This window comes from Plasmopara halstedii, assembly GCF_900000015.1.
Source record: "Plasmopara halstedii genome assembly, contig: Scaffold_525, whole genome shotgun sequence".
Lineage (NCBI taxonomy): Eukaryota > Oomycota > Peronosporomycetes > Peronosporales > Peronosporaceae > Plasmopara > Plasmopara halstedii.
Genome location: NW_020187445.1, coordinates 1,293,993 through 1,317,194, shown reverse-complemented (window position 1 = coordinate 1,317,194; position 23,202 = coordinate 1,293,993). Strand labels below are relative to the sequence as shown.

At 41.9% G+C, this 23,202-nt stretch overlaps 7 protein-coding genes across 7 annotated transcripts; 3 read left to right on the top strand and 4 right to left on the bottom strand.

The window, feature by feature from the left end:
* Window positions 1-793: 793 nt before the first annotated feature.
* Window positions 794-1,780, top strand: PHALS_10894 (atp-binding cassette superfamily; the record flags this gene model as incomplete). Its single annotated transcript, XM_024726398.1, has 1 exon — window positions 794-1,780. The coding sequence occupies one exon, from the start codon at window positions 794-796 to the stop codon at window positions 1,778-1,780; it is 987 nt and encodes a 328-aa protein (XP_024577079.1).
* A 9,755-nt stretch (window positions 1,781-11,535) lies between these two features.
* On the top strand, window positions 11,536-14,774 carry PHALS_10893 (SAP domain; the record flags this gene model as incomplete). Its single annotated transcript, XM_024726397.1, has 2 exons — window positions 11,536-11,726; window positions 11,822-14,774. The coding sequence occupies 2 exons, from the start codon at window positions 11,536-11,538 to the stop codon at window positions 14,772-14,774; spliced, it is 3,144 nt and encodes a 1,047-aa protein (XP_024577078.1).
* Window positions 14,775-15,011: 237 nt separating this feature from the next.
* PHALS_10892 (hypothetical protein F442_02054) lies at window positions 15,012-15,416 on the bottom strand (the record flags this gene model as incomplete). Its single annotated transcript, XM_024726396.1, has 1 exon — window positions 15,012-15,416. The coding sequence occupies one exon, from the start codon at window positions 15,414-15,416 to the stop codon at window positions 15,012-15,014; it is 405 nt and encodes a 134-aa protein (XP_024577077.1).
* A 370-nt stretch (window positions 15,417-15,786) lies between these two features.
* Window positions 15,787-16,183, bottom strand: PHALS_10891 (run and fyve domain-containing protein 1; the record flags this gene model as incomplete). The annotated part of the gene is made up of 3 exons (XM_024726395.1): window positions 15,787-15,834; window positions 15,900-15,941; window positions 16,001-16,183. 3 exons carry the CDS (start codon window positions 16,181-16,183, stop codon window positions 15,787-15,789), a joined length of 273 nt encoding a protein of 90 aa, XP_024577076.1.
* Window positions 16,184-16,579: 396 nt separating this feature from the next.
* On the top strand, window positions 16,580-17,976 carry PHALS_10890 (uncharacterized protein; the record flags this gene model as incomplete). The annotated part of the gene is made up of 2 exons (XM_024726394.1): window positions 16,580-16,696; window positions 16,762-17,976. 2 exons carry the CDS (start codon window positions 16,580-16,582, stop codon window positions 17,974-17,976), a joined length of 1,332 nt encoding a protein of 443 aa, XP_024577075.1.
* Window positions 17,977-18,029: 53 nt separating this feature from the next.
* Window positions 18,030-18,437, bottom strand: PHALS_10889 (5-hydroxyisourate hydrolase; the record flags this gene model as incomplete). The annotated part of the gene is made up of 1 exon (XM_024726393.1): window positions 18,030-18,437. One exon carries the CDS (start codon window positions 18,435-18,437, stop codon window positions 18,030-18,032), a length of 408 nt encoding a protein of 135 aa, XP_024577074.1.
* A 211-nt stretch (window positions 18,438-18,648) lies between these two features.
* On the bottom strand, window positions 18,649-19,552 carry PHALS_10888 (hypothetical protein F442_22057; the record flags this gene model as incomplete). Its single annotated transcript, XM_024726391.1, has 3 exons — window positions 18,649-19,148; window positions 19,213-19,275; window positions 19,351-19,552. The coding sequence occupies 3 exons, from the start codon at window positions 19,550-19,552 to the stop codon at window positions 18,649-18,651; spliced, it is 765 nt and encodes a 254-aa protein (XP_024577073.1).
* Between the last annotated feature and the right edge of the window lie 3,650 nt (window positions 19,553-23,202).

The window sequence follows — 23,202 nt, the reverse complement described above, 5'->3', positions numbered from 1 at the left end:
ATGTATAACTACTGGCTATCCAGCCCCGTACCGTATTCTTGTTTGGGTGTGGTCACATTATACCCATCTGGTATGACACCCCCCCCTGTTACCAGGGTATGTGTAATCCCGTTACATACTGTGTGCACTTCGATATAACATTAAGATCCCATCCGTCTTCATGATACAGGCTTGCTGCTTTGACTGCCTAATACTCGTATGTACCACATCACAATGCTGCAGATAGCAAAAATTTAGCTTTGTTAAACAAGCACTATGTGCATGTGAACATTAAGTCTTCGATGTTAAGATAAGTCTCCAAAAGCTACTTGTGGACACAACCTCATCGCAAATAACAGTCGACTTTAAGGTCACTTTCTGCAATCAACGGTTTCTAGGCGTGATAATTTCATATCACTTAACCTTGCTCGATGCTTTTTTATTAAAACTATGCAAATTCACGAAAAAAAGTTGCTCGGCTTATAAAAGGTTAGTATGCTTACGTTATTGACATGAATCAACAAAAAAATGTTTTGTAGTGTGTGATACATAGCTATCCGAACTCTCAAAAATGAGAACTAAAGTGAGTTAATTTATTTTCAGTCAAAAAATCATAACATGGCTTGCGAATTCTTATAATCTTAATTTCTTAATTTACAAATCTAGATTATGAATGTTGTCAGATCACAAGGTGTACGAAATACAAAGCAATTGTTGAAGGTCAGATTTAAAATAAAGCGCCATCAACGAATCAAAATATTTCCCTCTAAAATTTAAAAGTTATTGTGTGTAACCGTCTGGTAAAGTACTGGGCATGGCGTCCGGGTGCCAGCCGAGCTTGGATCCAGCAGAAAGTCATGCATTAGAAGCCGCTTTAGGACTTAAATCTGCGGGTGCAAAACTAGTCTGCATTGACTTTGATGCCACATTTGTGACTGTTCACACGGGCGGATTGTGGTCTGGGACAGCAGCGGCATTGCGTTCCCATGTACGGCGGTTTTTCGAGCTGCTAGTGCCATTACTCTGTGAAATTGGTGTGAATGTAGCAATTGTAACATTTAGTCCACAAGTGCAGCTGATTCAAAATGTACTTCAGCTGTGTTTTAGTCCAGAGATTGTAGCTCAGGTCGTGGTCCGAGGAGATGATCGTGCATGGACTTTGACCCATGACCAAACTGGGTCTTTTCTACCACTTTGGCAAACAAATGGTCGTCATTTGGATCGAAAATTTAAACTTCCATTTGTCATTTCCGCAGCTCTTGAGATTCAAAATCGTTCGAATGATCAAATTGTCATTTGTAATCGAGATACTGTGCTCGTAGACGATGATGTGGTTAATATTCGAGTCGCGAATGACAGTGGAATTGTTGGTATCTATTTTGACCCAAAAGAGCACGATGAAGTGCTTTTTTGCAAGAGAATTAGCAAATTACATGCCGTGGAAGAGTCTACACCAACGTCTTTGAAAACGCCTAACAAGAAACCAAAAGCAGAAACAAGGCTCAAGTTGGTTACGAAAGAACATAAATTGAAAGCTACAGGGAGAGCTAGAAGAAGACTGAGTGTTACACCTCATAGTGGAACCGGACAAACGCCTTCATTCAGTGTGTGTACCCCTTCACCCGTGATGAAGCTCAAATGCAGCGTTGATATGGGCAAACCAAGATCAAAACGAGCATCTAGAACATTGAGAAATTATAATAGAGAAGTGGATGCAGCTTTGCCTGTTGTTTTGGAGTCGTCGACATTTCCGATTGTAAATGTATCGAATACACCGACAAATGAACCAGCTTCTGCATGAAGCTCCAGTGCCAATTATCTGACGATTGAATGAAGATCTTGGACATTGTAGGTAGAAAGTCAAGTAAATATGATCGCAATGACCGTGTGAAGATCGACGCAAACTCAATAGTATTGAACAAATTAGAGTATGCAGGTGCTTAAAATGTTTTATTTAGGTATGACGATTCGTAAAGTTAACAAAACTTCTCCTAAATTTTTCAGATAAACTATTAATCAAGTATCAAAGAATTACGAGTGTCAACAATAACGTGTTTGATAGTCTGTTGATATACCAAACTCTTGAACGTTGCGTAGTCATGATTAGTGCTTGCCGATCTTCCAATTAGGACAACGATCCTCTTCCTTGACGCCAGCAAGCGCAACATCGATGTGCTGGCCGCATCCTTTCCAAGTGGCTTTACTGCAGGTCGTACACTCAACTTTCATGCACATATTAGTTGTAGACTTCCTTGTGTCTTCTTTTAAGCAAATTCGAGAATGTCGGCATTATTAATGTAAATATACGATCGCAGAGGTCCTTGCAAATCATGTATTTATTATGATGATGATAGGCCAGTTTGCGAAATTTAGCAACGGTATCTTAACCGCGTTTTTATACAACGATCAAAATTAGACGTGAAGCAGCTGCTCGTTATGACCAATAAATACCAAAATAATATTTTTTTGCACTGTAAATATTTTTGCTTTTGTACTTGATAACAATAATGGCGTAAAATTACGTTTCCGACAGGGTTGATTTACCCAGTTTCAGGCTGCCATTTCAAACGGTCGTCGGAACAAAAGAATACAACGACTCGGTTCTTATGAGCTGAAACATCACTATAACAAGCTAGTAACTTCTACTGCTCATTGAAGTAGAATACAAACTAATACGTGGTAGATGCAATAGTGTCATTTTCATACAATCTGTGTTGCCATTAAACATTGTCATTAAAGCTTACCAATAATAAAACAATGCAGACGCTTGCTGACAATCGTCATAGGTTACATAAGCAGGTCACCGCACGTAGCGTCTTGCTGTAGGGACTTTGGCAATCATGGGTTGGAATGGTAGACTGTCGAATTAATTCGAGCTGAAATTGCTTCATACTTTGATGGTGAAAAAAAATATGACAGGAAAGAGATTCCTTGGGTTATCTCGACCAAAGCTGGCAATTATTTTGGTTAACCGTAATGATCACAATAATGGTCTTGATAGACAGCAAAAATTATGAGCTAACGAATTTCTCCGATAATAGTTTTCATTACAAGTTTACCTGTGTCAAACTACTAATATCCGTGAGCTTTTGTATTGGTGAAATTGTACTAAATATTACACTACGTAAAGTTGCATTTCTTCATAAGTACTGAATATGACATCATTCTTGATTATGAAAATAAGACAATTTTTTATGAAAAATAATAAAACATATTAAGTTTTTGTATAAATAGATATATGCAGGATGTATCAATTCTTGAAATAAAACAGTGTTACTTACTTTTTGTACGAACTTAACCTCTCTGTGTTTGTTGACGCGAGCTCTGAAAGTCAAGACTTCCTCTGCAAAAGTGTACGGAAATCCCGCTGCACAATGTCGTATGGTTTGGTTCATACTGGGCATGCCGAGGGGTGAACCAGGAGGATGATAAATGATTTGTAGCCAGTCACTCGTCAACTACGATACCGTAGATACATCGTTTTGACTGTCGACAATGAAAGCGACATGATTAATGACTGTGTCACTGTCGCTTTTGTGAATGACAGCTTCGTCAGCGGTTAAGGAACCCGCCGTAGATTTTTGGAGCAAGACCGTGCTATGCACAACATAACGAGCAAAGAAACATTGTCTGCAAAAACTGACCGCGCTGGTGGCTTCACTTCCGGCCGAAGGTGAATATGATATGGAATTATGCAAGACTAAAATCTTAATGATAGCGGACTCAGCTCATAATATCCGTTAAAATGAAAATTACTATGTTTAAAAACTGCGTATCTTCAAGTTTTTAAGTGTCTGGAATCAATTTTGTAAGCATTTCACATTTCACTTTCGGTAGCATTAAAATTGATCCAAAATACCTTCTTGCAGCGAAAGTTCCAAACATACGACGATTTCCTCTCGGCGATAGGCGACAAATAAGCGGTAGGAGGACATATAAGCAGTAAAATTTTGTAGTTCCATATTGATGTGTTAAAATATCTGGTAGATTGCGTCAGACAAGAAATGTGATTTTATAGTTGATAAGTGAAAATATGCATGTTGATAATGATCAGCCACGGCAGAAACTCTTTTGATAAAACTGAAAACTTACAGAGCTTACACGTCGAACGCTAGCTAAGCGTGCCATATTCAACACGATTTCGTGACCTAACGAGCTAGAATGAAAAATTGAACGAGGAAGCCGATTTAATAACGCGAAGTTGATAGCATGAACTATAGACGTAAGTGTATGCGCGACTGAAAATTTCATATTCCAGACGAGATAATCCGATCTGTTGGTCGGCTGATACCAAAGAGTTCATTCTGAACATTTCGGACAACCCGGAGGTTGACGTTGCATGAATATACTAGTACATTAGTTCGCTATGGTGAATGACCGTCATATGTAGTACAACAGAATCACCATAAAAGGTGTCATGTCAAAGCTCGATCGACAAAATTGCCTAAACATGGCAGCAATTGACATCAAGGATGTTGGTGTACACAAACAATCTGAAGGGTACCTTTCTCAGAGAGCATTGACAGAACGCTCTATCGGATTGATTCTGTAAATCTGAATGCCATGTGCTCGAAAGGATAGATTCATCAAGATAGCCGAAAGATTGCAGCCGAACATTTGGAGTCTTACTAGTCAGGTTACTCGGCTTCAAAAGCATAATAATTAGTGATTAAAAAGAAGCACATAAAAATGACATTGTACAACGGCTATTGAGAACATAATGGTAAGCTTATTAGTGACTTGGATATAAATGTTGCTGAAACTGTTGTGTGAACAGTTGAGGTATGTGATGAAATGTCATGACGGGCGTTAGTATGATGATTAGAATGAATGTGGTTACCAGTATGGATAGCGCTATCCGTGTGCTACCTAAAAATCCTATTCATAACGGTTAAGAACGATGCTAATCTACCGTGATTTACTTCATTCAACAAGTAGTTACACAGCACCCGTAATCATGCTCGCGATTCTATACAAATACACACCTTCCGTAGAGTATAAGGCTCTACTCCTCTTCTCTCACTCGACGTTAATGCAAGTTAACTTGAGGTATACGTTGCTTGCACTTCAAGATAACTGAAGTTTCGCGCCCCCCGAAGGCTTCATCATCATATATGCTGTCATTTTTTCTGTGCTGAGATTTAGGACAACAATTTCTTTTCGAATCAAGTTTTTCGAATGAAGTGATGGCGGATCTCGAAATGCATTGTTGGCATTCAATTCACTGTCCATTGCCAGCACGATTGCATTCGAAAATAATTGTTGCTCTAACTTGCTCTTATCCAAGAGCTTCGAACAGACTCCTAGCCCAAATTTTTTATCCGCTGCAAGCTTTGCGCCATTTACTCAGGTTACTGAGCTGAGGGCCACATTGCAATGATTCTTTGGACTATGAACAACAAGGGCGTGTCTATCTACAACCATGATCCCTGACACCGCTCTAATCGGCACCAGTGTACAAAGCAACATTTAAGCTAATGCACCAAACTTTCTCATAGTTTCTCATTTGGAAATCACATGAGACGCGGCCTTCTAGTGCTGCTGCGTCAATTTTATTAAAAAACGAGAAAGCTAAACCACCACAATCGCAACGTCTGGTCGAGTGCATGGGGTCGTGTAGATGAAACTTCCGATAAAAACTATACGCACTAAAAGGCGCTTATCTTGTCACCTAGCATCAGTCGTTCAAGAACACATATTTACCAGATTTTAGCCGAAATCGCACAGATCTTATGTACCTTAGAGCATTGCTACTTAAACCGCTTCACAACGTCAAAATTTGATGTGAGTGCTTGATCATGCGCAACATTCTTGTTAGTAGGTAAAATGTTTAATTCATGAGCTTGGTCTCGCCTAAATGTCTATTCTAAGAGCTTTTTCCAGCGCTAATTTGATTTATTCTATGCTTTTGCTTGGTTCACCACTATAATCCATTCCATCAACATAAAGACATTCTTACACGAAATCCAATTTTATTTGCCCTGGCTTTGCACACCAATCGGGCGGACCATGGTCATTACGGATAGCTTCGGAAATCCGAGACCTTGCCAAGTCAGCAGATGCTGTCATTGACGTTATTTGCACTCTGTAGTACTCCATTATGATCGTACAGCTGCATTACGTAATAGTACCAGCTGCCGCCCGACAAAATGACAACTTTTGTTGTCTGCTGGCGATTACGTCAAGAAATACGCACACCAAATGTCTGCTTCGAGTGTCTGATGATAGACCAACTTTTTAACGTGGCACCTTACTAGTGCTTGCTTCACTTCTTGGCGAAGACTTATCGGCAGCCAACTGGTCACATTTCCAAAATTTTTGTCACCAAAGGCCGTGGTCCATCAAACTCGAACGCTCAAGTTTCACTTCCCAATTTTTCAATTCATCTTTGCGCATTATGACTGTTCATACATTATTTGAGCAAAATTGCGTCCTTAAACCTGACATCAAATGCATAGATGTTTTCGACTATGAAAACTATTAGACTGCTCAAATCTCTTGCGCGAGAATTTTTTGGAGATGATGCCCACAGGTGATCTTCGTTGTTCGAGTTGCTATCATCCGGTGGAACATAGTATCTGCATATTCTGTGCCAGCTGACTCCAAGAGTCTAAATTCGATGACCTGGCTGCATAAGAGAATGATTGACATCGCATCACTTAATTCGGTCCTTTCGTTATTTAAATAGTTGACAGATCAACTCTGGTCGATAGTGTCTCTAATGCGCCTTCATGCATTACGATTTACCCATCCGACTCTTCAACAATCAATATCGACTTATCAATTGCGGTTGTCTGGGATGGTGCTATCGAGACTTCAGGCTTCACTTTCCTCGTAAAGCTAATCGTCACCACTGTCACTACACAATCATTGGGTTGAAAGTCTGGCAGGTATTATGTATTACGCTTACTTCACTATCGTCAATTTTAAGCAGTCTCACACTCATACACCATTTCACTTTAATTGTTGTCAGCGAACCAAAAAAGCACCTCAAAGTTTTGCTTTTGGCTTTTGAATACACTTTACATCGTCCATACCAGCGTAGCCTTGAGATCCGAACGCTAAATTTTGATCGTGTAATCAAACTCATAAAGTATTATGTGTCTAAAGAATCTTTATATTTGTCTTGTCGATCAAGTAGATCATCATGTTGACCGTCTTAATCCAATAATTGATAAACATTTCATCGTTTATCTGCTCGTCCACCCCATTCTGCTTACGACAATCGACAAATGCTCCTGGTGTCGATTTCGCTAAAGCTCGCAATTGTCGTTTGACGGCTTGTTCAGATATTCCAGGCAATTACCCACGCGTAAAATTTGAACCGACTTCTACAGCGTTACAGACACCGTGAACATAATTGGTCGCTCGCTTTCTGTTTTGCACATCGAGTTCTCTTTCACAGAAACGAAATCCCAATATGCTCTATCCTATAACTTTGACATTCGTGGATCCATCACGTCTGCGTGTGCCGACTGCGATACATCCTTTTTTTGATATTGAACCGAATTATGATTTGATCTATTCTCGTGCATCCACCACTTAATACTGTTGCTCTGTCGTCGGGTATCAGTCGTTACATGCCGTATGCTAACTTGCGCATCTAACTAAGAATAAACCGATCGAAAAAGCTACAGTTCTCACCAGTGTCCATGCTCAAATCGTTTACAAAACCCGCAGCCTCGATTTCACAATTCAGCTTGTACGCCTAACATACCTTATCCTGAAATTATTGTAGCTAAACAGACTAAAATAATCTACGCTCAGGTTACATGCAGCAAGTCTCTTACCAAAAATGTCGTCGATTCAATTTTGAATGTACAGAGTCTGGAACATTGGGATCATTCGTCATCATCAACTTCTTTAAACTTGCGACCCTCTCATTACGATGCATTTTCTGCGTCAGTAGCCATTTCTACTCGGATGCTTTAGTCAGCAACGATGTACTCACAAAATCCTTACGATGCGATATTATGTGGGGAGTCCATTTCAGACGTTCAGCTTCTTACCTCATCTGTGGACCAAAATACGTGTCTTTGATCATGCGCGCGTTGCACCCATTTCTCTTTGCAAATTCATCGCTCTCGGTCCCTGTGCCATACAACGCAGTTTTCATTGCGCACATCCTGCTTTCCGTTTTTTGGGTTGCACTCTTTCAGCACTTATGATTAAGTCTCCTGAGTAGATTTTTTTTAGGTCTTTACAATCGATGAGATCCACTCATACTATACAGGGAGGCTTCGTAGCAGTAACACGAGTCGTCAAGCCGATCAACTGACTGCTCAGCCCATCAAGATACTTGACTATCATCATACAATTTTCATTTCGAGTCCGTAAAGAATATATATACACGAATCGCGACAACTTTCTGCTGATAAACTCTTGCAACGTGTCCCAACCTTGCGGAACCGCCACAGTTTTGCATGGTGTTCGAACGCGACATTCTGAGCAATCAGACGAGATTCTTCATTTCTTTGGATCTGATATACTTCTCATATCTGCGATGTTTCAAGAATTCATCGACTGTACATGCGCCAGTTGCTTCATTCTTGCCGGCATCTCGAGCATGACAAACTCACAACGAAAAATTTATTGTCGCTTCCAAGGATGATTTTGGCTCACTCGGTAGATACGGTGACGAGCGTACGACTTAAGAATCTTCTGCGGCCTGATAATCTATTGCGATGATGTGTGTCAGCGAAGGTTTGTAAACAAAATTCTCAGCTTGCTTTTGTGTGGTATTCTACTTATTTAATATCACTAATGTAACCTGATCTGCTTACAGCAATACTTAGGAGCTAATCCTTTTGAAATGTCAAGCAAAATTCTGTATATAATCTAGCGTGGACACACGCATACAGTGTCTTACTTTAACACCAGACGATCACCCCACGGTCTCTCTCTTTATGTAGGTTTGTCCAATATTGATGATGAACGGTACTAAAAGAGTGAGAATATTATAGAAGAAAATCATAATAAAATATTTCAGCAATCCATGTCAGCAATAGTCGCTTGCGAAGCTAGGTATGCTGGGGTTTGAGTAGACTAGAAGCGGCAATGATACTCATCGAAAGTCGTAATTCAGTATATTAGTGATAAAAGTGAGCCTAGCAAGGTCGACTACAGGAATCGATGCCAATCCAGGTACGCATCAGTAACAAATGAGAAGTTTAGCCTAAGGACAGAATCAAACGTAACTAGACAAATATATAACAAACCGCTTAACGAACGATGTGTCTTAAATGTCGAATGGCGGCATCAGGTGACTTGTCTTCCAGAACGATGTCGACAAAGATTTAAAGGAATAATTTATTTGATTTTTTTTAATATGATCAGTAAAGAGCATAAGAATTCTTTCAGGTGTAACCTGTACTGTGAGATCTGATAGTCTAATATGTGCTACAAAGACTTGAACGTCATACTATCCCTACGGCTTGGGACCCTGGCCTTGTACTGAGACTGCTTAGCTTCGTCGGATTCGTGCTTGATACTGGAAAGCTTGAATGACACAGCGACTGGATGTTGAAAATCGCGTTTCGGAACCTAGGACTGGGAACGCACCAGAAAGACCAAACCACATAATTCGGGTTATGCCTAACAAAATTGAGCTAGGGCACATGGAGACCCGGGGTTTTGCGATGCCGATGCATCAGATGCCGACCTTGCCAAGAGATCGCGGGTAATTATCAACTGTGTGAGTACGACATACACGATAGGTGGAGGATGCGCACTTGAAATCATGCGGGCGGTCTTGTGACCAGGGAGCCTAAGGACTCGGCGTCACGGCGGCATGAGGGGATTACAGGCTGTAAAGAATGAGCGAGAGAAACGCCGCGAGAGCAGCTGTGCATGGCTAGAACACGAACGCGATCGAGCGCGATAGAAATGTTTTGCTGAAGTGACGGAGCGGGGACACCCATGCGGCAACTGGAGCGAGTCGATCTCGCCTCGGCACTTTATGTCGCGGCAATAGTAAGCTTCTCTCTCGCGCGGTCGACCGGCTTTCCCCTCAAGAGATTCGCGCTCTGCCACCAGGTACCTGCACTTCACTAAAACAAAGTGTGGACGACATCTGGCAGGGCACGTGGTAGCTAGGAGCGAGAGGGGTGCACGACAGCTAGTTGGCTGGCTGGTCCGTAGAGTGTTGGTCACTTGCGCAAAAGCTGGAAAATTCGTATATGTCAAGATGTTGTCGAGAAAATTGGGTGCAACTCCTCTGCATAGTTGCGCGATTGAGTAGCGGTCGCATGCAAAGCCATGGAGTGTCCCGCGTATCAGTGTCAGTGCATGTTTAAAAGGCAATTTTTATTTGATATTTTTTTTTTAAAGTAAAACAATCTAATTTTGCTATTTTAATTTCACAAAAGTGATATTAACGATTTCATTGTAAGAAGAACAGTGTAATAAAGCAAATATGATCACTGATATTTGAGAATTCAGTGTACAGCATTTCACGTCGTTCTAACGATAATCAATCTTGCTAATGATTTGCCATTAGCGTGACTTTATCTCTGTAAAGGAGTGTTGTGACAATTAACCAAAGTTGAAGCAGGACTCTGGGACTATAAGAGCTTTGCGTTTCTGTAGGCTCATCCTAGGTAAATAATCCAAGACGCGGGTACTTGTGTGTATCCACGATGATAATCTTGCAGTTTGATGCATCAAGCCACATAAAAATATAAGCTTTACGTTTGATATGCCAGAAAGCACGTTTAGAATCAAGCATTCCCCCTGAAAGATAGCTTTTGAGCCTAAACTGGGATTAACTCTACATGATAATAAGGTGACAGCATTAGCCATTAGGATAATGTTTCATGGGAAGAGGTAGCAATGCAGAATGCTTGCCATGAACGTAACTTCCAAGACACATTATGTCTTAAGATAAAATGAGTCTGAGAACAATTACCAGTAGAAAGTAAGTAGCCTTGTTTGGAGCAGAGTAAAAATTGATCGCATTTTTAGAGTGTGCAGATTATAATCTATAAATTCGTGAAAACAACTATACGATTGTTGTTTGGGCTTCATCAAGTTTACAACGCCGAATATCGGAGCGATAGCGATCATCACTGGATTGGATGCATCAGTGAATTCAGTGATTACTAAGGCGAAGACACGCGTTCAACTGTACAAAAGAAGCCAACATTCATATTATTCACATGTTGCATTTTTTCGAGGCAGCACGAAGGCGATATCTATTAGCGAATAAAAATTTTTTAGCTCTTAGCGATAGATTAGCGCCATGCAGATAGACAAGGACAACGAAGCAATAAATATATTCATTGTGTAGTCGTCAATTTTATCGTCAAGCCACAGGGTAGAATTAATATTTTAAAGCGCTTTTTGAATTTTCAGAGTGAGATTTTTCTGAAATACAAATTTAAAATTACCATTGAGCAAATATTTATTTCTTGGACATTTTTTTCAAAAGTCTTCAAAAGTAAAATTTCAAGCCTTAAAATTCATTTAACTAGCAAATTAAATGCCGTCAAATATGAGTGAAAATATTCCAACTCCTTAAACATTTAAACCGCGCGAAAGGCAATCAAGAGGGTAGCCATGGGCGATGCTTTGCTTCGTGTGCGCAGCCATCTGCAAAGCCTTTCGCACGAGAATTGGAAAGCAGTAGAGAGTCAACACGCTTGCAATGTTTTGTGGTTGCAGAGTGAACTGGCGCAGATTTCACGCTCGTTAAAGGTCAAAGTGCGTTTTGAATCCGAGCCGCCAGTAACTATAGCGCCTTTTCCGAGGTAAATTGAGTCTGTTGAAGCTGATTTTCTTTTGAACGATTGATATGATGGCTAACATCTATATGCGCATGACTTGATTGTATTGTACCTTGTAGCGCTCCAGAAAACACGACTGAACCGTCCATGAAGAAGCAAAAGATTAAAACGCAGCAGGAACAATCTGCACCGCCTTCTGATGCTCAGAAAAGGATAAACACAAGACTTTCAACGCGATTGCGAACGAGATTGGAAAGTGTGGACGTGACAGGAGAAGAAAAGAATAGAAGGAAGAGAGTTCGTCCTTCAGATGGAGTGCTAAGAGACCCAACAAAACTTAAAGTGGTGGATTTACGAACAGAGTTAAAAAAACGAGGGCTACCTACGAACGGACTGAAGGCTGCACTGTTTAGTCGACTGCAAGATGCACTAGATGAAGAACAGGGAGAAAATAAAAGCCATGAACAGGAAGAGAATACTGGAATTGTGGTAATTGAAGACGACGATGACGAGATTGTGAGAGAAAGCATAGGATCTTACAATCCGATACGTAGCCAGTCAACATCACCGAAAGCGACAGCAAAGGATGACGAGAACAAAGTTATTGACACAGAAAAGGACGATCAAGAGGTAATCGATAAAGTATCGGCGGTCGCAGCAAGGAATAGCAGTAAAAATTCTCTGGACATGATACAATCTGTAACTGAGAATGCAGCACGAATCAAAGATTTGAGTCAACCGAAAACCTTTATGAAGAATGACAAGGAACCAAAAAATCAGACAAGGCGGGATGCAGAAGATACCACTACAAAGCGACTTCGAAATTCGATGACATGTGATGATCAAGAAACGAGAAATTCGACACAGATGAGGGAAAAGCGAGACATGGCGAGTCCATTACCATTGAAAAGGAAGTCGATCTTACGAAAGACGACATCGTTGGCGCCTAGAACATCAAGAAAAGTTAGTTTTGCCGCGAAAAATATGGTGAATGTGATTGCAGAAAGCTCGCAGACTGATTCGAGTCAGCCAGAGCCCAGTCCAGATGATACGCCGATATTAGATGATAAAAGTGACGCGTCTTCAGAAGGAGAAGAGAAATGGGAGTTCAAAACAGGCGATGGTGACCATAAGGTGACACCCGTTAGCACACCTGTCACATCTGTCTTGACATCATCAACATGCAAGGATCCTCCTACATGGCTTGGGCTAGAACAAGAAACAGAAGAGCAACGAAGAAAGCGTGAGTTCGATGAAAGTGTTCAGCGTGAGGCACAGAAGCTTCGAGCTGCTGCGAAGTTATCTGCTCAGAAGCGGCTCGAAGAAGCTAAGGCAAGCAAAGCTTTTTGGGCAAAGCGTGATCAGCTGAAGGCAAAGCTACGAGCTTCTTCAGCAGGTGATAATAGAAAAAGCGCTTTGACGTCTGTGGCATCAACCAAAACAGTGCCCGATTCAGTGCCGCTCTCTGTTTTGACGGCGACAGAAAGTAACGTTCCATCGAATGATGAGCAGAAAGCCTCTGCATCGAAAGTAGATTCCCAAGTGCAGCTAACGGCGGTCATAAGTACTCGAGAAGGGAACGAGAAGAAGCACGATTCAATGCAATCTCAAAACCTGCGACAAGAAGTGATAAGCATCTCTGAGACCTCCCACCATGAAGACAAAGGCCTACGATCCACATATTCTGCTATTGAAGACAAGCAACACGCCGAGCGAATAACAGCTGCTCGACTCACAGATAAGCCAGCGGCAAAGTCTATGCCATCGACTGGACAAACTCTGAATGACTCTCTACTTTATTTTGGCGAACAAATGCCGTCGAGACAGGAGCTGCATCAATCAAAGCCTGAGTCTTCCATCTTGTCGCCAATAGCCACCATGGCTAAGACTGCGGAAAGTGCGAAAAAAACCGAGCCGCCGACATGGAACCGATCCGAATCATTATCCTCCACGGTTTCGTCAATTCCTGAGTCTTCACTTGTGGAGAATGCATTAAAATCTGGTGCTGCGACCGCTCTTAACAATCCGCAAACAACAGTTTCGCATCCTGGTAAAGGACTGCACTCCTCTTTGTCACTTTTGGACAAAGATTTATCCCAACCAAGCATCAACAGCCGCCTTGCACCTACAGTGAATGCTCTCAAGCTTGCGGAGAGATCACGGGCTGCTGAGGAAAAAAAGCGATTGGAGAAGGAGATTCGCAAGGCTATTTTGAAGAAGAAAATGGAAGAGCACAAGCAAGCGATTGCTCTTAAGGAAAAGGCTGAAAAGGACGCTCAAGCCAAGCGAGAACAAGACCGTTTAAACGAGCGAAAGAAGCGAGAGGCGGAATTAGCAAAACGACGTCAACAGAAGCTCAAAGAGATGCGTGCAGGGCTCGAAAAAAAGCGAGCGATGCTTGCAGCCGAAAAGAAGTCTCGATTTGCTTCGAATCCAGTAATGCCACAAAAAACCGAGGTGTCAGCTGCAGTGGCATCACATCACAAGAACCGCGAGCTGGCGACTGCATCTGACATTTCGCAACTTGCTACAAAGCCGGATTCTAAGACGGTGCAAAAAGCCATATCTAGGCCAATATCAAAACCTCAGCCGTCCCAGTCATTCCCGAAGCCCCTTTCATCCCAGCCAGTTCCAGCAGTAGCGAAGACGGCGCCAAAACTTGTGACAAAGTCTACAGCAAAGCCCACATTGGGGTCTCCTGTACCCAGAAAGATTCCAAAAAGTCATTCGCCAGAAGTCGTGAACTATGAAATGTCCGACAACGCTGAGTCTGCAGACAGTAGCGACTCGGAAAAAGGTCGTAAACAAAAGAAAAAGGTGCCAAGATGGGCACAGAGGGATTATTTAAACAAGATTCTTCACTTGCAATTTGGGGAGAATGCCATTGATCCATCGCCCCATATTTTTCAAGATTTTGTTGATACGTGCAATTTGGATGCCATCTTCGAGACAACAGATGTCCAGAAGAAAAAGAAGTTTGCAAGGCGAACAAGCAGTGGTAACTGGTTGGCCGACCGCCCCACTGCGCGTGACAAAGCGCTGTATCAACGTGATATGGGTTACGAGCATTGACGTACGATTAGTGAACGTAAATGTGGAACATTTACGCTGTGTCGTAATTAAAGGTATATTAGTATTTACGAGGCTGGTACTTAAACAACCGTCAGAAAATGATATTGGGTACTCAATTGATCTTTGCGAGTTTTTGCTGCTTTCAGAGGTACTACGCTATAGACATCGCCACTAATGGTATGGGTGTGCTTCATTTTGACATTCAAGGTAGAGAAGGCAGCTATTACAGCACCTCGTTTAAGCTGCTACATTTGTTTTGATGCTAGCTTTTCGAATATCAAACTCGTTACGCAACGCAAAGTAGCTCGATTGGGATGGATGCAGACAAGTTGATGATTCGCTCCTGGAAGCAGCGAAGGTCTCACTTGAAGCCGCAAAAAATTTAAAATCTCCTGATGCGTAAATACGCAAGATATTCTCATCCTGTGCTAAGAGATCCATAACATGCTCTGCCAGACTCTCAAGCATAACTTCCATTTCGTATGCGGCAGCTGCAGTTTTAACACGAGTGTCGAGCGCCACCAGACAACCAAGAGCTGAACCAGCTGACTCACGAACATCAAACAATGGAGAAGCTCCAAAAAATTGAAATGTAAAGGGATCGCGTAGTGGCAATGATGATAGTTGACTTGCGTCGGGCATTGTAAAAGCGCATTTAGTTTTTATTGCACAATCACACATGGAGAGAAATGTGGAGTCGTGGAGCACGCGAGAATGTAGTCCTTTGTGTGCGACAACCCAAAGATGCTGGTCTTGAACAAGCACGATAGCTCCTCCAACGCAGTCAAGATAATTAACGAGGAGCGAACAAACGGAGAGAAACTTCTCATTACAGTACTGACTTACGACCACATCAAACTTCTGAATACTCTGTGACAAAGAAATGGCTTGCGCGATCGGCCAAGAAAAAGAGGTCGGCGAAACTGCGGCTGTTGACGGAATGCAGTCCCTAGTAGTCATGTTTGATAAGGAATCAACTGAACTGCTAAAGCGAAGTCGTGCAGCATGCGACTCATTTGGAAAAGGAAACTTGACGTTCTCTACTAGAGTGATCCTGGTTCTGTTTTTAAGTACGCAGTTATCACAAGTATACGTCATGTCAACGCCTTGTTCAGGAATGTTTACCAAGTAAAATCCTAGACACCGGCGACAAAAAATGTCTCCACACTATGAGACGAAAGAGTTCGTGAGTTTTAGATCATGCAGAACGAATGATGTCAACTTACTGCTCGGCAATGATGTTTTCGACGAAGCAGACCAAACTTTTTGGCACAAATCTTACATCGAAGCATCTTGTCGTCCTCCCTCCACGTCGAAAGCGATACACCAGATAATACTTTGAGACCCGGTCGAGCCGATTGCGCACAAATGCAAAGCGTAGGGAGCGGAAGTGAAGGATTTTCTGTCATGTGGTCATCAACGTCACTTTGGTATGAATGAGCAATTAGAAACGTGCCTCAAATTTTATTCTGCACTACGACAGGCTGACCATCGGCTTCATGGCGACTGTCCAACTTGGCTGAAGAAGGATGCGTTGGTCTCAACGGTATTGCGCTTAGTAATGTTCCTTACAGTTTCGAATGATGAAACAAACGCGTTTCTTGATGCCGTTCTGTCATTGTTTTAAGCTTCAAAGATTGAACATTTATCGAACAAAATTAATTTTACGAACGCGCGGAGAACAGAACGGTCGCAATTGTAACGCAAGCAGAGATATGTCACCGCCTGAGACGACTCAGTGCTGTTACATCGACCTATTTTCAGCATGACCGCAACATTTCTGGGTTTCTCCATCGTAAACGGCAATGACGGATTGCATCAATGATGCCGGAATCTCCACGCTCGTCTTGATTAACGATGAGGAATTCGTATTGCGAGCGTCGCAAAGTCTAGTACAGTTTGATAATTACTCTCAGGTGGCGGTACGTTTGAGCCGTTATTCAATGCATAAGAGTCTGACGCCGCATCATTTACAAATGATCTCTAGACAAATTTCGAGCAGATTTTCACACTGACGCTGGAACGAGGCCGAAACTCGGACTATGATTCACATGAAGATGCTTGTATTCCGATAATTGTTTCCCCTCTTTCAACACATCGGTTTGAGTTATCAGTAGCTGATGCTACACTATCTCCATTCGAGAGCATATTATATTTGAACGAGCCACAAATATACCGCGTAAATTTTTTTATTCCGAAAGCGTCTGAGAGTGATTACGTGTGGGACAACTTTCAAGACCGAATTGTCATTCATACGAAGTTAAGTAAGCTTGTCATTCGACTTGAAGCCCGGAAAAGCAAGACGTCACTGCCTTTTCGATATAATCAAGAAAGAAATACACTGTTTCCAGCCTCTCTACCAGACATAAAATCTCCACCGTTGAGACTTTTTGACGACATCAAGCGGAAAACTTGTTCGAATCAAGGGCACCAATCTGATGGGGTCGATAGTCATGCTGGACAAACATTGATTGAGAATGACAAATCTGACATTCGACGTAGAGACAGTCGGTCATTTCTTTCGCGACCGTCACTGTCTACACGTGATTGTATCGAATACTCATCTTCACCTCCTCCCATCTTGACTACCATTCAGTCACAGCATGAAGCTCAAGCAGTGATTATGGCGCTACGAAGACGGCGAATTACTCAGACCAGAGCTTTGTATTCAACTAGAATGTCACCAAATGCAGACGTGTTGGCTCCAAAGATGGTCACATTTGACGCAAGCGTAATGATCGAACTAGAGGAGTTTAACGAACTCATTAACGCTGCAAAGGATCGAGTGAAGAAGGATACAGCCTCGGTTAAAAGTGAGTTGGCATATTACCAGCAACTACTGCCGAAGCCGTTATGTCCTCCAGTCAGAGCATCGAGACCGCGAGAATCTCGACACCTTTCAGCAACTTTTAAGCGACCATTAACGTTGTTGCCAGCACTTGTTCGGCCATCTTCAGGAAATATCGTTAAGAAGATAACTGCGCTAGATACAAAACGTGCAGTAAATAACCAAGAGCCATCACCACCTCAAAACCATGTTGTGGAACGTCCGAAATCGAACACTCAGATTGATTTTCAATTACCCTTGATGAAGGGTTTTTCAAGATTACCGCAGTATCAAATAGCCTTGAAACAACGGAATGAAGCTCGGAAAGATGAGTCTGATGATTTGAATCCACAGACGTCATCACCTTCAATATAGAAGAAGTTTGACATTGTATTATTATTGTTTATCATCATGACTCAAGCTTTGTTTTAGCTGCCACGGTAGGTGGAATATCCGAAGGGATTAAGAAGCAAGGGAACATGATAGTGCTGAGTTGGGTCTTTGACAATAAAAGCAATTGTCACTTCAGGATAAAAGAAGTCGGCAATTCCATGACTTTGAAAATATTCTTGTACATGAAATACAAGACGGTAAGTTCCAGCTTTAAAGTGTAGAGTTTCCGGTACCAAGTGGCTATGAACACGTCCATCGGCATTTGTTCGTCCCTCGTGGATGTGAATCCAATGATCGGAATGATAATGTTGTAGCTCTACGAGTACATTAGAAGCCGGTCGTCCTTGTGAAGTATCAAGGATGTGAGATGTTACTGGAGACTTGTAACTTATCGGAAATTTCGCTGAAGCGTGGCGTTGGACGGCGTTGATACGGGAAGCCATGTAAAGATTCAGACGTGAATATTAGCTTTGATATGCATCTTGCTATTTTTGAAATTGATACATATGTGGTAATGTATTGATTTTAGACAATACTATTGCAACTGAAACAATATTAGTTTGTGCTATATACTATTTTTATTTATAGCATCAGTACAAACCAATTATGAATTCCCATTTGAAGTTTATGATCTAACATGATGATTGATCTGATCTACTTTCTGGCTAAAATCAGGTAAGTTTCCAGACCTATAGGTTTGCCTTCTGCAAGCCATTCCGAAGCCATACGCTTGACAATAGCAAATCGTTTTGCATTAAGCTCTTGATCGTCAAGAGGGTACGTGTCTTCCTGAAATTTAGCAAATTCTTCAGCGCTCCATAACTCAACGACGCACTGGAACGGCCAGATTTGCACGCATTTGAAGCCAGCAGCGTCAAATCGACGACGTAGTGCTATAAGATCTTTTCCCATGATAAAATTTGTATGTTCATGCGAATTTTCTTCAAAGCCCAATTCTTTATTCGCAGCCGAAGTTATGACAAAGTGACCACTACGATCAGGGGATCCCCAAATCGTAAAGCCTGCAATACCATCAGGAGTTAATACGCGGCTTGCTTCACGAAGCAAAGCATCTGGATCTGGAGTAAGTTGTAGACATAAGCTTGCAATGTAACGATCGATCGATTCAGTTGCTACTTCGACTAGTTCTTGGCCTAAGAAAATGAGAAGAATCACATATACAAGAAAGAATCTAAAAAATTAGAACAGCGTACGTACAATTTGCTTCCTTGCACTTAATTTCGACATATTCTGTACTTGAACCGTTCAAATTCTTTTCGGCTAAATTAACCATTACGGGCGATAAGTCTGTGACTAAAAATGTTCGCTTGACGTCTTTTGATAACTCGGACCGACCATCTAAAAGGTACTGAACGACGTCAAGTGAACCAAGACCAGCTCCTGCTGCAACTTCGAGAATGTTACGAGCACGATCAAGTTGCATATGTGAGTGTAAATGACGGGAGCATTGCAAAGTCATGCGCTTGTTTGCCGTCTCCGTGAAGCGCACGGCAAAATTGTTCCACTTGTCTCTCACCATATTAAGACGTTCGACCATGTTCGATGTGGTGATGAGTTTAAGAGTTGGGGTTTTAGAAGTACTAAAATAAAGCTGATTTGAAAAGAAATAATTTTGATGTATTAATTAATTCTGAAGTCTACAAAAAGCGATAATCAAATATTTCAGAATGTTTCTTGTTGCTCGATAAATCATTTAAGATTTCTTCGGTTAGCGTTGTTTACTCCTGGAGATGCTTATGGTTTGTCTCGCTGGAGAAGCTAAAAATGATTTAATCACAAGTTTGAAAGCTATGCCCACCACTGTTATACATTGAGTTCACACATGAAAAATGATGACCTGTCACCAGAAACCTTTCCAATTTTCGTAATCGATGAGATTTTTGTTGTCTGACAATTCAGAATTCGATGATGTATTTTTTGACGACAAAGGACGACGTGGGGTACTGATGGCACTGTCATTGGCTTGTTTCTTTGTGGCGACTAATATGAGCATCTTAGAATGATACCGGGGGAAGGAAAGAACACCCCAGAGCTTGAACGTCAAGGTGCAATCACTAAACATATTCTTAGCTTGGTACGTACTATTGTACTTGGGACTTAAAGCGAAGCTCAATATGAATGTGGAACGGGATTGTCGTAATGCTATTATCAGAGAAAGATTTTTTGCTAAATAACCGCGCCAGCAAAGGCACAGAGGATGGATTGATACGCTCCACCCAGAATCAGAACAGAGAGCCTCTCATGTGACCAAATACTATGACTGGGTCGGGACTTGGGAAGCTGCTGTGACCGCTCTCGTTGGAAAGCACCTCGGCTGCCTCGCCGAGTACAGCCTTAAGGTTGTCGGCTGCGAGAAATTCGCTTTTTCTAGCCGCTCGCTAAGCATGTAAGAAAGATTTCTCGTTGCGAGTCACGTTTGTATGAGCAGGCGCTGAAACATGCAAGTGAAGGAGAAGAACCAGGGAAGCAGTGGGCTCTCGTGAATCGCCCAATATTTGTATATATACAACAAGTACGACCACAGTATGAAACAAATTTTGCTGGGGAGGTTTTATTGTTTCACATGCTCATTAATTTTATTCCTCTCGGATTTATAAGCAGTAACTGTTAGAACGATAGGACTTTATTATGAGATAGTAGGCTGCTAGCCTCACTCTATGTAATGAATAGGATTCTATTGTCACTTAATAATAGTTTGTGTTGTACCATATATGTCACATTTGATCATAAAGAGCAATGGTATCATTTCAACACATTATACAAAATAACCAATCAAAATTTATTGACTTTAATGTTGATACTGGTCTGTAGATGATGCATTTTTTTCGTTGCATTTTGAGCACGTTGTATAAACTAACGAGAACAGCTTCTATAAGAAAAATGCATTATGTACAACTTGCGTTATTGAGTATCGGAGCTAGAAGGAATAGGTGATTATTTTATAAGAAAGCAAACGTAGTCTGCTTTCTTATAAAAATATTCCTTCACCAAGAGCCATAAGGCAAGCCGTTTCTTTGGACAAAATATTTGCTGCACTTCTCTGTGCCTCTGCATGAGTTGCACACTTTGTGCCCGTCATCACAGCGGAGAGCGTTTTGACAACCCGCCGCAGAGCTCATAACGACTCTCAGTTTGCTATTCAGTGTAAGAACTGGCTGAGCGAGCCGAGCTTGCCTGTCTGCAAGCGCAAAATCTGCAATCGCTGTTGCGGGCTCAACGACGTAATGAAAGTAGAATCTATATTTCTACAGCTATCCACGACCTCGGCAGAGCCATTGCATGCCTAAGCGCTCATACATCTTGCGCCCGCAGAGAGCATCAAGCATTTAAAGTAGTCCCGTAAGCACTTTCTGATCCGTCAGGTCGCTGCTTCTCAAGAGAATCGTCTGCCGTTAGGGCAGCAGCAATTGTATGAGTTCACAACCACTGTTGCGGGCTCAATGACGTCATGAATGTAGATTTAAGACATCAAAAGCTACCCGCCGTCGCGGCAGAGCCATTACATGCCTAAGCGCTCAGACATTTTGCGCCCTCCGAGAGCGAAAGTATTTTGAATTGGCCCATGAGCGCTTTCTAATCCGTCAGGTCGCTGCTTCTCAAAATCCTCGTCTATGTCTAAGGCAACAGCAACTGTATGAGCTTGTAATCACCCTGAGAACTGTATTCTTGGTACCAAAGTTGGCGAAAGTACCGCAAACTGTCGTACTCACTTTGCACACTTAGTGAGGAAAAATGATTTCTCACCAGACTCACAGCTTTCCAAGCTAGTTACGGTGAAACAGACGTCAGATTTAATGTCCTTGATACTTATCTTCGCAAAATTAGAATCGCGACGAGAACGTCGATGCGAAAACTGAAAACCTCAAGTTTTGATTACAAAATACTTTTCATCTACGTGAACCTGCTGGTGCAGCTACCGGGCTTGGAGCAAGGCGAATCCCCGCTCGATGGTAAAAAAACGCGTTACGCAGGGCATTTCTTTGCCTTTAACAAGGTAGCAGAACAGTGTACAACAAGTTTCGAGCGGCAATGGCGCCAGAATAATTTGTCGAAATGAATCATCAATCTCCCCCAAGCTTCTAGAATATGAATATCTCTTTCGCATCACCGCAAACCGGGTAAAGACCTGACGAACCCGCTGGCTTACTTCTCGCTCTTCGCGAAGGTAAATCTCACCTGTATAAATCGAGCGGTGTAGATCAGAGGGTACATCAATAATTGGCTTATATCAGTATCGGCCACATTCTGAGACACTTGGAAGAAATCCAGCCTGCCGCCATAACCGAGATAGGTCACGAGAGCCATCCGGGATGGAGGGGATAACATGCGGTTCCAAATTGAATCGCTTTTGTGGAGTAAAAATAAGCTTCTTTACAATGAATGATTAAGATGTTCCTCGACCTCCAACACTGCGCTTCACATTCTAGTGGATTAAACTTTGAGTTATTGAAGTGTTTTTTTACAATCCTACGTAGAACGCAGGATGTGTGCACACTCTTTTCGGGACACTGAATGCGGCTCTCAACCTTATCGGGTTACAGGCTAAAGCCGTTAACACTCCGTTATAGCAAACTCGCAACATAGACTGCAGACACTGCATGTGTCTTTTAGGTTAATAGCCTCTAATAAACTTTTCATCCCCTATATGTTCATGTATGATTTGCCTTCCTCTGGAAGCCGCATGATGCTTTTACGCAGCCTTGCCATGTTTTTTTATTTTAAATAAATTATTATTATTTTATAATTTCGCATCTAAAATACATATAAATATATCTATAGCGTCGCTTACTCGTCGCATGACGCCCAATCTAGTTTAGACATAACATATGATTTGCTGCGATGGTTAGCTGAATGAGTAAGTTAAATCGTATCGACAGACCCTACCACACCAAGACCGGATCAGGGGGCTTTTAAACGATTGATGAAGAAATAAGTACAGTTTGTAGACTTGTACAGCGTAACTTTGCAAAAATTTAATGAATCTCCTCAGCACCGTGACCTCCTCGGGTGAGTGCTTTGGGTTTATCCTCATCACGCACTTTACACGATCTGTGTCGCCTGACCAACTATGTACACAAAGCCATCTTCGGGCATATAATATTAGTGCCCAACCCCCTTGAACAAATTTGCTACATCTTTGCTGAAATACGGGGTTCATGATTTGCAACAATTACCACCATCAAGCGA